Source organism: Cryptomeria japonica, chromosome 3 (genome assembly GCF_030272615.1).
Source record: "Cryptomeria japonica chromosome 3, Sugi_1.0, whole genome shotgun sequence".
Taxonomy (NCBI): Eukaryota; Viridiplantae; Streptophyta; class Pinopsida; order Cupressales; family Cupressaceae; genus Cryptomeria; species Cryptomeria japonica.
Window position 1 is genome coordinate 246,788,387 of NC_081407.1, and position 13,893 is coordinate 246,802,279.

At 35.6% G+C, this 13,893-nt stretch overlaps 1 protein-coding gene across 2 annotated transcripts; it reads left to right on the forward strand.

The window, feature by feature from the left end:
- The first annotated feature begins 1,258 nt into the window (after window positions 1-1,258).
- LOC131074364 (phosphopantetheine adenylyltransferase) lies at window positions 1,259-3,181 on the forward strand. 2 transcript variants are annotated; one of them, XM_058010958.2, is made up of 2 exons: window positions 1,259-1,514; window positions 2,049-3,181. In XM_058010958.2, the coding sequence occupies exon 2, from the start codon at window positions 2,257-2,259 to the stop codon at window positions 2,839-2,841; it is 585 nt and encodes a 194-aa protein (XP_057866941.1). In that variant the 5' UTR covers window positions 1,259-1,514; window positions 2,049-2,256; the 3' UTR covers window positions 2,842-3,181. The 2 variants fall into 2 exon arrangements, with proteins under 2 accessions (XP_057866941.1, XP_057866942.1); XM_058010959.1 differs by having other exon boundaries at window positions 1,259-1,488.
- Window positions 3,182-13,893: the final 10,712 nt, after the last annotated feature.

Consider the following 13,893-nt stretch of genomic DNA (forward strand, 5'->3'; position numbering starts at 1 on the left):
CTAACCACCAACCTAGCGCATGTTGGGGTATGTACCATGCTTACTTTTTTTTTTCCAGCTTCCTTGATCTCATCAACAGTAACCGAACCATTATGAGGAACATCATAGACATTCTTTGTAATCTTCCAGTAATCTTCTCCAAGACATTTCAAGTGCAACTAAACATGTCCATTCCTACTTTCTATCTCTTCTCAATAGATCACATTTCTTCAATAGCGTTCATTCCTCTTGATAACCGATGTGCATTATTCCTTTGATTCGCAACTGTTGATCTACCCTACACTCTCCAAAAAGCCCTAGTTGCGAGAGTCTCCTTCGACAACGACGTCATTATTTCTCAAGCGTGAAATTATATATCCGACTTGTATCACTCTTTGATAATATTAAATATTAATTACTTAAATAAAATATAGTATTCTAATTTATAATATTAATATATTATTTTTTAATATTTATTATAAAAATATAAATTGATTTAAAAATTTATGAAAAGATAGGATATAATTATTTATAGTTTTTAAAATATTTTAATATGAATTCTAAATTAAAAAATAGAAACTATTCTAAAAATTCATATTAAAATATTTTAAAAATTAGAAACAATTATATCCTATCTTTTCATAATTTTTTTAAATCAATTTATATTTTTTATAATAAATATTAAGAAATAATATATTAATATTGTAAATTAGAATACTATATTATATTTATAATAATAATTTTTCACAATTTATTAAACTTAAAGTTTCAATTACATACAATTATATCCTATCTTTTCATAGTTTTTTTAAATCAATTTATATTTTTTATAATAAATATTAAGAAATAATATATTAATATTGTAAATTAGAATACTATATTATATTTATAATAATAATTTTTCACAATTTATTAAACTTAAAGTTTCAATTACATAGAATTATATCCTATCTTTTCATAAATTTTTTAAATCAATTTATATTTTTTATAATAAATATTAAGAAATAATCTATTAATATTGTAAATTAGAATACTATATTATATTTATAATAATAATTTTTCACAATTTATTAAACTTAAAGTTTCAATTACATACAATTATATCCTATCTTTTCATAAATTTTTTTAATCAATTTATATTTTTTATAATAAATATTAAGAAATAATATATTAATATTGTAAATTAGAATACTATATTATATTTATAATAATAATTTTTCACAATTTATTAAACTTAAAGTTTCAATTACATATAGCGTGACTATCCTTACGGTCTAAAAGATCAAAAGTGAAAGAAGGCCATGTAACCATCAAATTCCAGGCCTAGTATCGAGGAGAGAATTTTGTGTTCGGTATTAGATTCTACTTCGGCATGGGTTTAAAACCTGAACAACAAAGGCGAAGGAAAAAATAAAAACTTAAGCACTCTCTCTGCTATATATCCGAACCCTGTGCACTGGGTTTTCGCGGATATGTGGCGACCAAAATCCGATTCTTAGACGGTATTGGGTAGGATTCAATCCGTGGCTTTCCAGGTTTGTACTGGTTGTATTTTCCCTTTCAACTTTATTTTCAATTTTGTTCTCCAGTGTGAAACGTAAAGGGATGGAGTTTCTGGCAGTTACATGGGTTGAATAAACGACACTGCCCACCGCCCTCCTTGTTATTACGTGTATGGGCAGAATAAGCGCATAACATAAATATGTAGCTTGTGAAATCATTTAAACCCTACACCCTTTTCACAGTGGTTGATAAGGATGTTTATCCTGCAGCTACTTTACATTCATATATAGGCTAGGGATAGCTAAGGTCTTTAGCAGCTTTATCTTCCATGTGAATGGGTTTTCCTCTCTCATGATTATTTGTAAACATTGTCTTTTCTGTTGCGTTTAGGGTTTATTTGTTTTAGTTTCACCCTTCCAGTTTGAATATTTTGTTGCTGCACTTCTAGCTTTTATCTTGTAGCCTTCTGTTTGTTTAGGTGGTAGAGGTAATTTTGTACTCTACTTATGAGTTTCACTGTCCTAGTTTGGATATTTGTGGCACTAACATAGTTTCTTTCTATCTAGGTACTGTGGAGTTATGTACATTTGGAAAACACTTTAATGTACACAGCCTCAAATATAATTATGCTGGCGATTCCGATGAAGATTCAGTGGCAAAGCAAACACATTTGACAAGAAACAGATGACACGTTCAATGACTCCTTGCAAAGTTTGAGTCACGAACAGAATGTTGCAAATTAGAAGGCAGAGGTAATCCAAGCAGTGGAGAGGGATGGGCGAGCCAATGCCTCCTGCAAATTTAGAAACAGAAGGCCTTAACAATAGCAGCTCTGAAGGTATGGATGCTTCAAAAATCAACTCTCCACCCAACTCATACGATGCTGTTGTTTTAGGAGGCACCTTTGATAGGTTGCATGATGGGCATCGTCGTCTTCTCAAGGCTGCAGCAGAATTGGCAAGAGGCAGAGTTGTTGTGGGTGTATGCACTGGACCAATGCTGGTAAACAAAGAGCTTGCTCACTTGATTGAACCTGTGGAAAAGAGGATGGAAGCAGTTGAAAGATACATTAAGTCTGTCAAACCAGAATTACTAGTGCATGTGGAACCTATCACCGATCCCTATGGTCCATCCATCGTGGACAGTGATCTAGATGCCATCATTGTCAGCAAGGAAACTTTTGCTGGTGGGTTATCTGTCAATAAAAGAAGAGCTGAAAGGGGTTTATCTCAATTGAAGTTGGAAGTGGTTGACCTGGTCATTGAAGGGGAAAATGGTGAAAAGCTTAGCTCTACAGCACTGCGTCAACTTCATGCTTCTGAACAGACCGGGCAAGGATGTTCGGTTGCTTCTGAATAATGATTCAGTATGCTATTGATTAAACTAATGTTTTTACCTATTCAGTTTATGTTCACTGTGAAGGTAATTGCGTTTCTTACTATCAGAAAAAGTAGCATACCTGAAATGGGGAAAAATGGCGAACCAATCATGGCCATAACTCAGACATAAATGATATCAAAGACATGCATTGGTAACCAATGCTTCAATAACTTGAATTTCTTGTCAATAATCCATGATAACATAGAATAGCTTTTGAAGAAATTATGGCTGAAATCTGATGCTTTATTTTTTGTCAAATATATCATGAAATAAATCAGAAACATTAATCAAAATGGAAGTTGAGGTCTTTTAACATTTATCCTATGTTACTGACATATATTGAAACAAAAGAAGATTTTGAAAATTTACAAAACAGAAAATCAGTGAGAGGTCTACTCTGAGCATCCATCCATGCAGGCAAGAGCTTTGTTCCTGAAGATTTCTACACACTTACAGGATGAAATCAGAATTCAGGATTATCCCTGTTATAACGGTTCCTGTCTTGTTTTTGGGATTTGATCTCAACGTTCAGATATATTGGTTGGAAAGTGGGATAAACATTGTGTTTAAGGCAATAGACCATTGTTACAGATTAGCTCATAGTCAATATCTCTGGAAAATTAGTTGCTCATAATTTTATTATTTTAGCCTTGCTAAGGTCATGCTTTTAAATGGATAAGGCAACGTTGTTGAGAAGATATTTTTAATGGGCAGGATCATATTTTAAATGGTTACAGGTAACTTAGTTGACATGATGCTTTAAATGCAATGAAAAAACTCTCTTTTAATAAATACAGAAGGAAAATACGGACACCTCAATTCTCAGCATATTCACATAAAAGTTAAAACCTTACAGCAGCAAACCGCTAAAAAGTGTGCATACATTTCGAAATCAGCCCAGACTATATTGAGGAAAGAACAACATTGAATACAAAAGAATCTTACATTCCATTCATCTTTAGGTCACAGGTAGATCGCCCCTAATCATGCAGATTGGAACAACCAAAGTTTGACGAAGCTTAGGAAATATTTGATTTTCACACGTCATGTATGGTCAAAACCAATAACATAGGTTATATTATTTTTTAAAGCCATGGAAAACAATAATAAAACCAAGCTTACAAACTGTTGTAATAGCTACCTAGATTATACATAAATAAAATGGAAAAACATGATTGCAATTCAGATTATCTTCTAGCAAAATTACTGTTTTTTTAAATTTTTTTGATGGGTAATGGGCCGAAGCCAATAAGGTGTACATGCCCTACCCCCTTGTGGGATTTGAACTTGTGACCTCTCTTTCAAGACCACAAGTTCTCCACCACTAAGCCAACTCAGGTTGTACTCTAGCAAAATTACTGTTAAAGAGATTATCTTCTAGCTATTTTTGCATAAGCACTCTATATATATTAGTAATAACTGGGAAGAAATATATTATCAACAATATTAAATCGAGATCAAGTAGATCAGAAATATAGTCTGAGATCTTTACCCATTGCTGTCATGGCCCTGACCTAACTAACATCAGAGGAACAGCAAAACCGGAGTATGAAATTGTCTTACACCTGTAAGACTTCACAATTTCATTATGTTGCAATCGCCTATCTCCTATGGTTGGGAATATTGCAGATCCGATATCATAAGATCTGATATTAAGAGATCGATTCTCCTCCTTAGTTCATGCAATATCCTCTAAGACACAATTAAGAATTAGTTAGAATATTAACAATATTCTGAAGAAGCGGTTTAGTCATGAAAGGGCATGCGATTGATAAAAAGACACTTTTCTTTCCTAAGGTCACCACCGAGAGAAAAGTCATAACCCTACACCCCTGATGGAGAAGTATAAAAGAACAACACCAAGCAATTAAGTGGGCGCATGGGAGAAAAGAGATAAGCATTCGATCGAGCAAGTACTGGCAGTCTCACCATCATTAAATTAAACAGCAGTCTATATACTGGTCAAATGATTTTGTTATGCTGTATAATGCATGACATTCTAATTAGGCTGAACTGTTATTTGTCTTCCATTTGATATGAAATAGGAATACTATATAGATACACATATTGCTACTGTTATATATATATTTATCTACATTGTTATTCTTGTTATTATGTTGTCTATGCATAATGGAATGTAATGTCCCCTTCCCAAATTGAATTACTTTTACCTAAAGAAAACATGAATTACAAATTAGGGCTAGGATCTGAACTTACCAGATAATAATTTGCTAAGCAAATGAACTCTTGCATGTGAATCCTGCATATAAATATAAGAACGAATAAAATACATATTCATCTCATAGTTAGGGTCAGATCAAAATAATGAATTCAAAATACATAGAAGCTTGGAGAGAAGAAGAGATGAAGGCTTGCTTGGAGCCATTTCTACACCAAGCCCAAGAAAGGTTGCCTTCTACAACCTTCTTGCCTTACCTGGCAGCTCACCTGCTCACCTATCAAATCTACTTCTCTTATTGAACAAATTTTGTGGGGGAGATGAGTAGGGAATGCAACCAGATTTCTTGACTCCTCCATGTAAGGGCCATCCAAGCTTCGATGCCACTTTGGTCATCCAAGGATGGCTTACTTACGATCCCCTCGCTACCCCTTTATTGCATCCCTACCCTTCCTCTACAAGGGTACATTTATGTTGCAAACATTCATAACCTTAGTTATCTAAAAGAAAACATATTCCATATTTCAATTTCTGTGATATAATTGAGATGAATTAATCATGACTTAGTATCTTATATCAATTATAATTCCTTCTAAGTACATCATAATATGTGATCAGTCATAATAAGGAAAGATTATAACAGAATGTTGTGTTATCAAATAGCAAATATTTCTAATATATTGTATTTAATACATTAAGATCATTATAAGAACTAGATTGACATGTATCTATATCTGAGAAGTACTAGGATAGCATCTATATCTACTACTAATAAGAACTAGAATAATATGTATCCCTATTATGTGTCTATATCTGATGAGCACTATGATAATACTGATATCAGTTTAAGAACTAGTATAACATCTGCATCTGACAAGAATTAGGATAACATCTATGATTCATTGTGAATACTAATAACTTATCTCTTGTAAGAGTAGAGAGGGAATTTCGATACAGCATACCAGGAATGATTTGCGTGCAGACCTCGTCTTCTACGTCTGGTCTTCTTCCATGGGATTGCAGTGCAGGCTCAGATCAGACTGTGTCAGAGGGGTTGCATCCTTCCAAGTATGAATCACATTCGCTTAACTAATAACACTTTACCTTTCACTAACATATCGCATCTTTTAGGAAAACTTTTCTTTTCCTTTCCAGATTATGTTTGGTATTGTCTAATTAATCCTATTCTAATCTTTGTAGTTATTGTTCACAGCAGATCGCTGTGTTTAATCTTTTCATTGCTGTTCTAATATCTTTAAATCGCTGCTAAAGAATTGCCGTTGGTAAATTCTTATTAGTAAATGATTATGCTGATTTGATAAACAATTAGTTACACATCTTGCTGAATAGTTATCATGAGGATTCGAATAAGAAATCAATGCTACAAATAATTCAATAATAAAATCAGTAAAAGAGGATCGGTCTATTATATAGAAACATATGACTATTATAATACAAGATATCTGTTTTATTTGATCAAAGGGATGGGACATTGTTGATGGTTTTTTTTGCACATGCGAACACAAAATAAAATACCAAGGTATCTTATCCTCTCTTGAACAAAGTTTCCCCGAATGCTGAAGATTTCGCCTAAGGATCAATCAAGGCAACTCCAAGGTTCTTGTATGTAGGGTCTCTACGTGTGGATAAGCTCAATTTGGTTTGATGTGATTATGCTAGAATCACAAGGAGACTTACATTCAAACTCCTGAGCATCTGATTTGCTGGAACTCAAGGTCCTATCTACTAGCTGGGAGATAAAAAAATATCAAAAGATACAGGGTTTGGAGAATCTATTCTAGGACCTAGAATGTAAGAATATAGATGAACGACTAGGTGGAGTCTTACTGGGCTAGGTCTCACCATCAAACTGAACAATTCAACACCAGCTCAGTGCGATCTTCTAGGGTAGTTCTAAAGATGTTCAAATCATTACTATCAAACACTGATCTTCATTCAAGTTAATGCATGAACAATAGACGCGTAACGACTTGAGATTAAGCTCATTCTATGCCAATTGACCACGCAGGGCACACTTACAATCAACAAGAGGCTAGTGGTTTGGACTAGGCAGATTCTACGCGAGTGCATTCAGTAACTTCTTTCATTCAATCTAATTATTTACCATCTAAGAATGAAGATTCAACAAGAGACCATGCATATTGCAAAGAAACAACACACTTCACCATAACTTCAATGAAAAATGGAGTTCATTTACAATCAAGGCAACAATTCCTTGCCTTCTCTTCCTAATCTACTCTAATTGCTATTCTATTCGCTATTCTAGCTACTAATTCTTAGCTATTTTACCGACTATTAACTATCAACTCACTATTAACCTCTACAGATGAAGAGCTAGAGCTTTATATATAGAGCTCTTTGCAATTCAATGACTCTGATTGATTTACAATCAATGGCTAGGATTACAAGATGAAAACCCTAATTAGGGTTTGTTACAACAAACTCCTTTAGCCAATGAGAAAATTACATTTAAAATTTGAGAACCAATAGGAAACAGGGGTAGGTGCCTTGAAGTTTGTGCCATCATTGGTGAGTCAGGTACATTGAATCTGGACATGCCTATGTGGACCTATCTGACTGGAGGAACAATGACTGGGATGCCACCTTGTCTGGTACTTGCTCGTATCTCTCTTGATACTTAATTTGGTGATGCTAAGAAGCTAGCTTTGATTAACTCTTCTGAAATTATTTGCTTCTTCAACGTACCCTTGCACTGACCTTGGTTGATCCTCCTCTGTCTTTGATGCGCTTGATGAATGATATACCTCTCCTTGACTCTCATGTGTTTGATGAAGCCTCCTTCTTGATTTTGCATTATGGTGATAGGAAGTCATAGTCAAGTCACCTACTCTAGTAGCTCTCTTTGTCTTGAAGTGTTTGTAAGATCCCTCTTTTGACATCTTGTGGCTTCTCCATGTGGTAAAATGAAGATCTTGAGGATATCTTGGTCTATTACGTGCAACTCTTTGAACGCTTGAAGCCTTTAACACTTTAGAAGCACTTTGAGTCCTCCCTCACGCATTGGAAGTGTCCTTCATAATGATGAAACTTGAAGAGGTCACCCTTGTCCTGGCCTGATCTCCCTCGAACTTGATTTTGTTGATTTGCAAAAGAAACAAAATATGATTAAGTATACATAATATATTCATTCTAACATAGCATTTCTTACCTTAAATCATCAACAAGAAGGCATTAAGATCAATTTTGCTAAGGACCCTTTGGAAGGACAAGCCCTATAATGAAATTCGCTTTGGACCCTCTCCAGGGACAGGACCTATAGTAAAATTCGCTCTGGACCCTCTGGAAGGTTCAGGAGCGAATTTCTTCCTTTAGGTTGAATTCTTCCTTCCTTTCACTTCAATTTGCGTTGATTCTCACCTTTCAATCCCTCTCTCATGAAGACATCACTTATTTGACCCCCAAAATGGCCTAAAAGAAGGATTTCGCTTTGGACCTTGGGCAAGGTACAAGCCTCAAGAAAAATTTGCTTTGGACCCTTTGGAAGGGTCAGGAGCGAAATTTGTATTTTACTCAATCTTCCTTCATAGAACTCCATCTCCCACCCTTACCTTATCAAGATCAAGTCACTTGCCTCCAAAATTGCTTAGAGATGGGTTTTGCTCAAGGGCCTAGGCGAAACATTAGACCTCCTAGGAATTTCGCTCTGGACCCTTTGGAAGGGTCAGGAGTGAAATTTGCATTTTAGCTCAAATTTCATCATCTCTTTGGCTCAAATCACTTCTCAAGGCAAGAATACATCAATCTTCCCTCAACTACGCCATAGGAACCAAGATCTTAGTCTCAACAATGAGCAAAATAGAGGTTTTAGGAAATTTCGCTTTGGACCCTTTGGAAGGGTCAGGAGCAAAATTTGCATTCTTGGCTCAAATTCATCATTGCCTTCACCTCAATTCACTTCTTAAGGCAAGAATATATCAATCCCCCCCTCAACCATGTCCTAGGAACAAAAGCTTTGATTTGAAGAAGGAGAAAATATGTGCTTTTAGGAGAACTCGCTCTGGACCCTTGGAAGGGTCAGGAGCGAAATTCTTCCAAGGCCCAATTTCTTCATCCATTCATCCTTTCTTTGTCTTGAATTTAACTTACTACACCTTCTCCCATCACCATCAAGTCAATTTGCTATCAAAACAAGGTTCATTTAGTGCACTAGGTGAAATTGAGAGTCTTCCTAAGGATTTCGCTCTGGACCCTTTGGAAGGGTCAAAAGCGAAATTGCTCTTTTTGGTTCAATTCTCATCCTTTTTCACTTAGCTTGCTTTAGACTTGTCTTTTTGAATCCCTTCCTTGCCATGTATGTCCACCATCTGATGTGTTTAGTGAAGAAATAAGTCATTTGGAGGATTTCGCTCTGGACCCTTTGGAAGGGTTAGGAGTGTAGAAAAATTTCGCTCTGGACTCTTTGGAAGGGTCAGGAGCGAAATTTGCAATTATGCTCAAATCCTTCACTTTTCATCACTCCACTTTGTTTCACACATCAATACTCTCTCAACCACGCCATAGGGATAAGGTTTATGAGGCAAATTAGGACCAAGAAGGGAGACATAAGGAAATTCGCTTTGGACCCTTTGGAAGGGTTAGGAGCGAAATTGAAATTCGCTCTAGACCCTTTGGAAGGGTCAAGAGTGAAATTTGACATGTTAGTCTCTTCGTCAGGATTCATATATGGATTATAACATTTAAGTATAAGAACTTATACTTTAAGTTATATTCCATATATATTGTCAGGATGTTTGAGAGTGGTTTCGGACCTCCAGGAGTTATAATGCAAAATCTAGTTTTTGGAGGATTCTTCAATTTTCTAGACAGTCAAATTTCAGGATCAGAATGACATTCCAGACAGCCAAATTTCAGAACATTTGAGGATCAGGATGACATTCCAGACTCCTTAAGGCGAATTCGCTCTGCCCTTGATGTAAGGGATGGGTCCTAGGAAGACATTATGCATTCAACCAAGGTTTGATTTAGCAACTTGAAGTGCGATCGGATAGTACACAAAAAACACCCTAGGAATGATCTAAATAACCCCTAATCACTCAATTGACCTGACCTCTTGAGGAGATCCACCTGACTCAATCCCTTCAATGCAAAGGCTAAGACACTAAAACGACTAACAACAAAACCAAAAGGGCTAACCCCAGAAAGCAAAGAGTTGGGGTCCCCATTTGCAATGGGGCGATGTGTGAATACGTCACAACAGACATGACATAGCATAGATATGACGTTTCCGTTAAAACTTTCATCCAATCTACTGTTTCGTTATGGAGGGAGATAGGGCATATGAAGAATGCAAGTAGCATAAGGGTCCATTCGAGTGGGTAACCTTGAGTGGGGCTGGAAGGCCGAATCAAGATATCTGTTTTATTTGATCAAAGGGATGGGACATGACGTAGAATAGATATGACGTTTTTGTTAAAACTTTCATCCAATCTACTGTTCCGTTATGGAGGGGAGATAGGGCATATGAAGAATGCAAGTAGCATAAGGGTCCATTCGAGTTGGGTAACCTCGAGTGGGGCTGGGAGGCCGAATGTCGGTTGTCATTCCGTGCTTGTGGGCTTGATGGATAGGCTCAAGGCGCCTTATATGATCTCCCATGTGCTTCATAATGTGGATAGGTTATTGGGGAAAGCTTTAAGGGAATCCCACATGTACATTATGAATATTATTATGATGATTAGAATTCTATTTTAGCATTGTTGAATTATATGTTTATTTATCTTTTGATAACTAACCGGGTTGCAGGCTCTAAATAAAGATATTAAGTTGACAATTTACATCCCCAAGCATAATCCAAACCCCATTTGGGAATTCTAGGGCAAGTTGAACAAAAGTCCCAATAGGGGACATTACAAATGGTATTAGAGCGTCTGTCTTGCCATCCTATGAAAGGCAGTTGATGCAACCTAGCCAAAGGGCTCAAAGGGCTTTAGAAAGAGGAAGGAAGAAACTTGTTTCTGCCAACAATCCTACACAAAACAACTCAATGGGTGAACAAATGGGCAATGAATTAAGGACCTTCATGGAGCAAACCACTCAAGCTCTCATGGAACAAAATGAGAGAAATGAAAGAACAACCCAACTTTTCCTCCAAGCCATTCAAAATATGGGTAGGAATAATTCTCGTCCCAACCAAACCAATGAGAGGGATATCAACTCCAACCACTCGGAAAATAACATCTCAGCAAGGGTATCAAACCCTAGGCCCACAAGACCTCCCTTCCTACGTAGGGAAGAACACATAGAAGAGGAAGAAGCAAACACTCCAACAGTGGATAATATTGATGAAATTGTGGAAGCATACTTGAAACTTCTTCCTGATTTTAATGTCTCTTTTAGGGATTACTGTGATGCCAAAATGAAAGTTGTCTCTAGTAGGAAAAGAAAACAATCCAACAAGGATTTGAACAAAGGATAAATAAAATAACCCTTTTTAATTTTTGATGGATCCGGGAAAGTCACAACACATTCATGGGTCCAAAATACGGACACCTACCTCTCACTTAGTCCCATGATGGAGGAAGATGCTGTAAACTTCACCATACCACTTGGAAGGAACAACCCATGATTGGTGGCATCATGGCCTTATTACCCAAGGCCACCAACATATAACAACATATGATGAATTCACTCAAAAACTTATCCAAAGGTTTGATAAAAAACACCCCGAGTGGTACTTTAAGGAGCTAACTTAAATAAGGCAACATGGAACCGTTGAAGAGTATGCCACTAAATTCCAAAAACTTTCAGTTGTGGTACCCGAAGTATCTCAAAGTAGACTTGCCTATCTATTTGTCGAGGGATTAAAAGAAACTATCTGTGGCTTAGTAAGTGCCCTTGATCCTACATGTCTTAAGGATGCAATCCAAAAGGCGTTACAGCCAAACATCACACCTACAAAGGACAAATACCATACAAAGAATCAACCTACTAACATTCATACCAAACCTTTACATAAAGACGAAGGGAAAATCCCTTTACACCTTACAAAGGAAGGAGGGAATGCATGAAAAAGGGATTATGTGTTGAGTGCAAGGAAAAATTGCAATCAGGACACATTTGTAAAAGACGATGAGAAGACCCAAATTTATGTTTTAGATGCAAGGAAGAATGGAAACCAATGTTTGGAAATAAGGTTTACATTAAAATAAATTAGTTTGTAGTTAGGTTAGATGGGAAGTTTATTCTCGTAAATTAGTTAGTTTTGTACGAGAAATTAAGGCTTTATAAAGCCATTTGAGAAGCAATGTAATGACAATCTTTTTGGAATATCAATATATTATTTGCAGCCATGGTTTGATTTGTTTGCTTCACCGTATTCTAACATTGGTATCAAAGCAATATTGATTCTATCCTATGTAGTTTTGTTTTCCATGTGCCAACGTGAATGTTTTGCAGTTCAGAGGATCAGAATCTGTCAATAAAAATGAATTTGTTTATTTGCTTAAAATTTCATAGTACCTGAACGGAGTTAAAATTTGTTCCAGTTATTCAAATTCAATGCAAATTATTAGCCATAGAATGGAAAATATTTTGAAAGTCTATTGTGTTGAATATCTATTCTAAGCGATGAGAGTAAAACTTTGCTGGGCATTTAATATATATTTGCTGGCGGTGTACATGGAAGTCACCGCTGTTTTTATTAAAAAATATGAATTGTGGAGTAAATAAGGAATAAAGGAACATAAAGTGATCAAGAAAAGAATGAATGCAGATTTGATATTATTGTCCAAGGATTCAGGTTTACTCAGAAGTTTATTACCGAAAGTGATCTTTTTGCATAACTTTTTCTTATTGAAGAATTTTTTTAAAAGTTGCATAAAGATCTTGAGAATAGTTTGTGGGGAGTATTTTGATTGATGACATTTGAAATTATCTGGTATAGATAATTTTTAAGATTTAATTTGATTAAGATATAAGTTTTTGTAATTAGTTATAAGGATAGATTTGTAACAGGTGCATTTTCAGTAGAATTCAGTACTTTGTCAATCTTATTTTTATCATGGCCACATATATTGCTTGTATTTTCTGGGCCATTTGTGTCACACTTGGTAGGGGTTTCAAGGCTCTTGGAGAATTGGATGCATAGAATGTAAAGAAGATCAGTTTGGAGGTTGGAGGAAATGGAGGCAGGAGGATATCTATCATCTCGAGCTAGCGTCTCGCTCATGGATGATTCATTGCATGAGAAGTCCCTTCATGCGGAAAGGGGGGGATTTTAGTTGTTTTGGTTTGCAGATAATTGTTTTTGTTTGCAAATAATTGAGTCTGTCTCGATTTGCAGACATGTGAGTGGTATCTATGGATCATTGAGTTTGTCTCGGTTCATAGTTTTGTAGATGTGTTATTGTGGATGATAGAGTTTGTCTCAATTCATAGGAGTGGTATGCTTGTGGATAATGGAGTGTGTCTCGATTCACAGGTATTGTTGGATAATTAGATATTTGCCTAGAGTAGGAAGTTTAGGTTGATATTGATGTAGAGTTGGAACATTTGCCCAAACAAGGAGTTTGGGTTAATGCAATGCAAAGGTGGATAATAAGGCCATTTGCCTAGACCAGGAAGTCTAGGTTAATGCTGATATAGTTGTTGTCCTAGTAATGTAAACCTTAAGGGGGGTTGTTAGGAAATAAGGTTTATATTTAATCAATTAGTTTGTAGTTAGGTTAGTTGGGAAGTTAATTCCTGTAAATCAGTTAGTTTTTGTATGGGAAAATAAGGCTTTATAAAGCCATTTGAGAAGAAATGTAATGACAATCTTTTTGGAATATCAATATATTATTTCATGCTGATTTATTTGCAGCCATGGTTTG

Excerpts from the sequence above, each read along its gene's own strand:
- LOC131074364 (XM_058010958.2), top strand. The coding sequence starts at position 2,257 with ATGGGCGAGCCAATGCCTCCTGCAAATTTAGAAACAGAAGGCCTTAAC.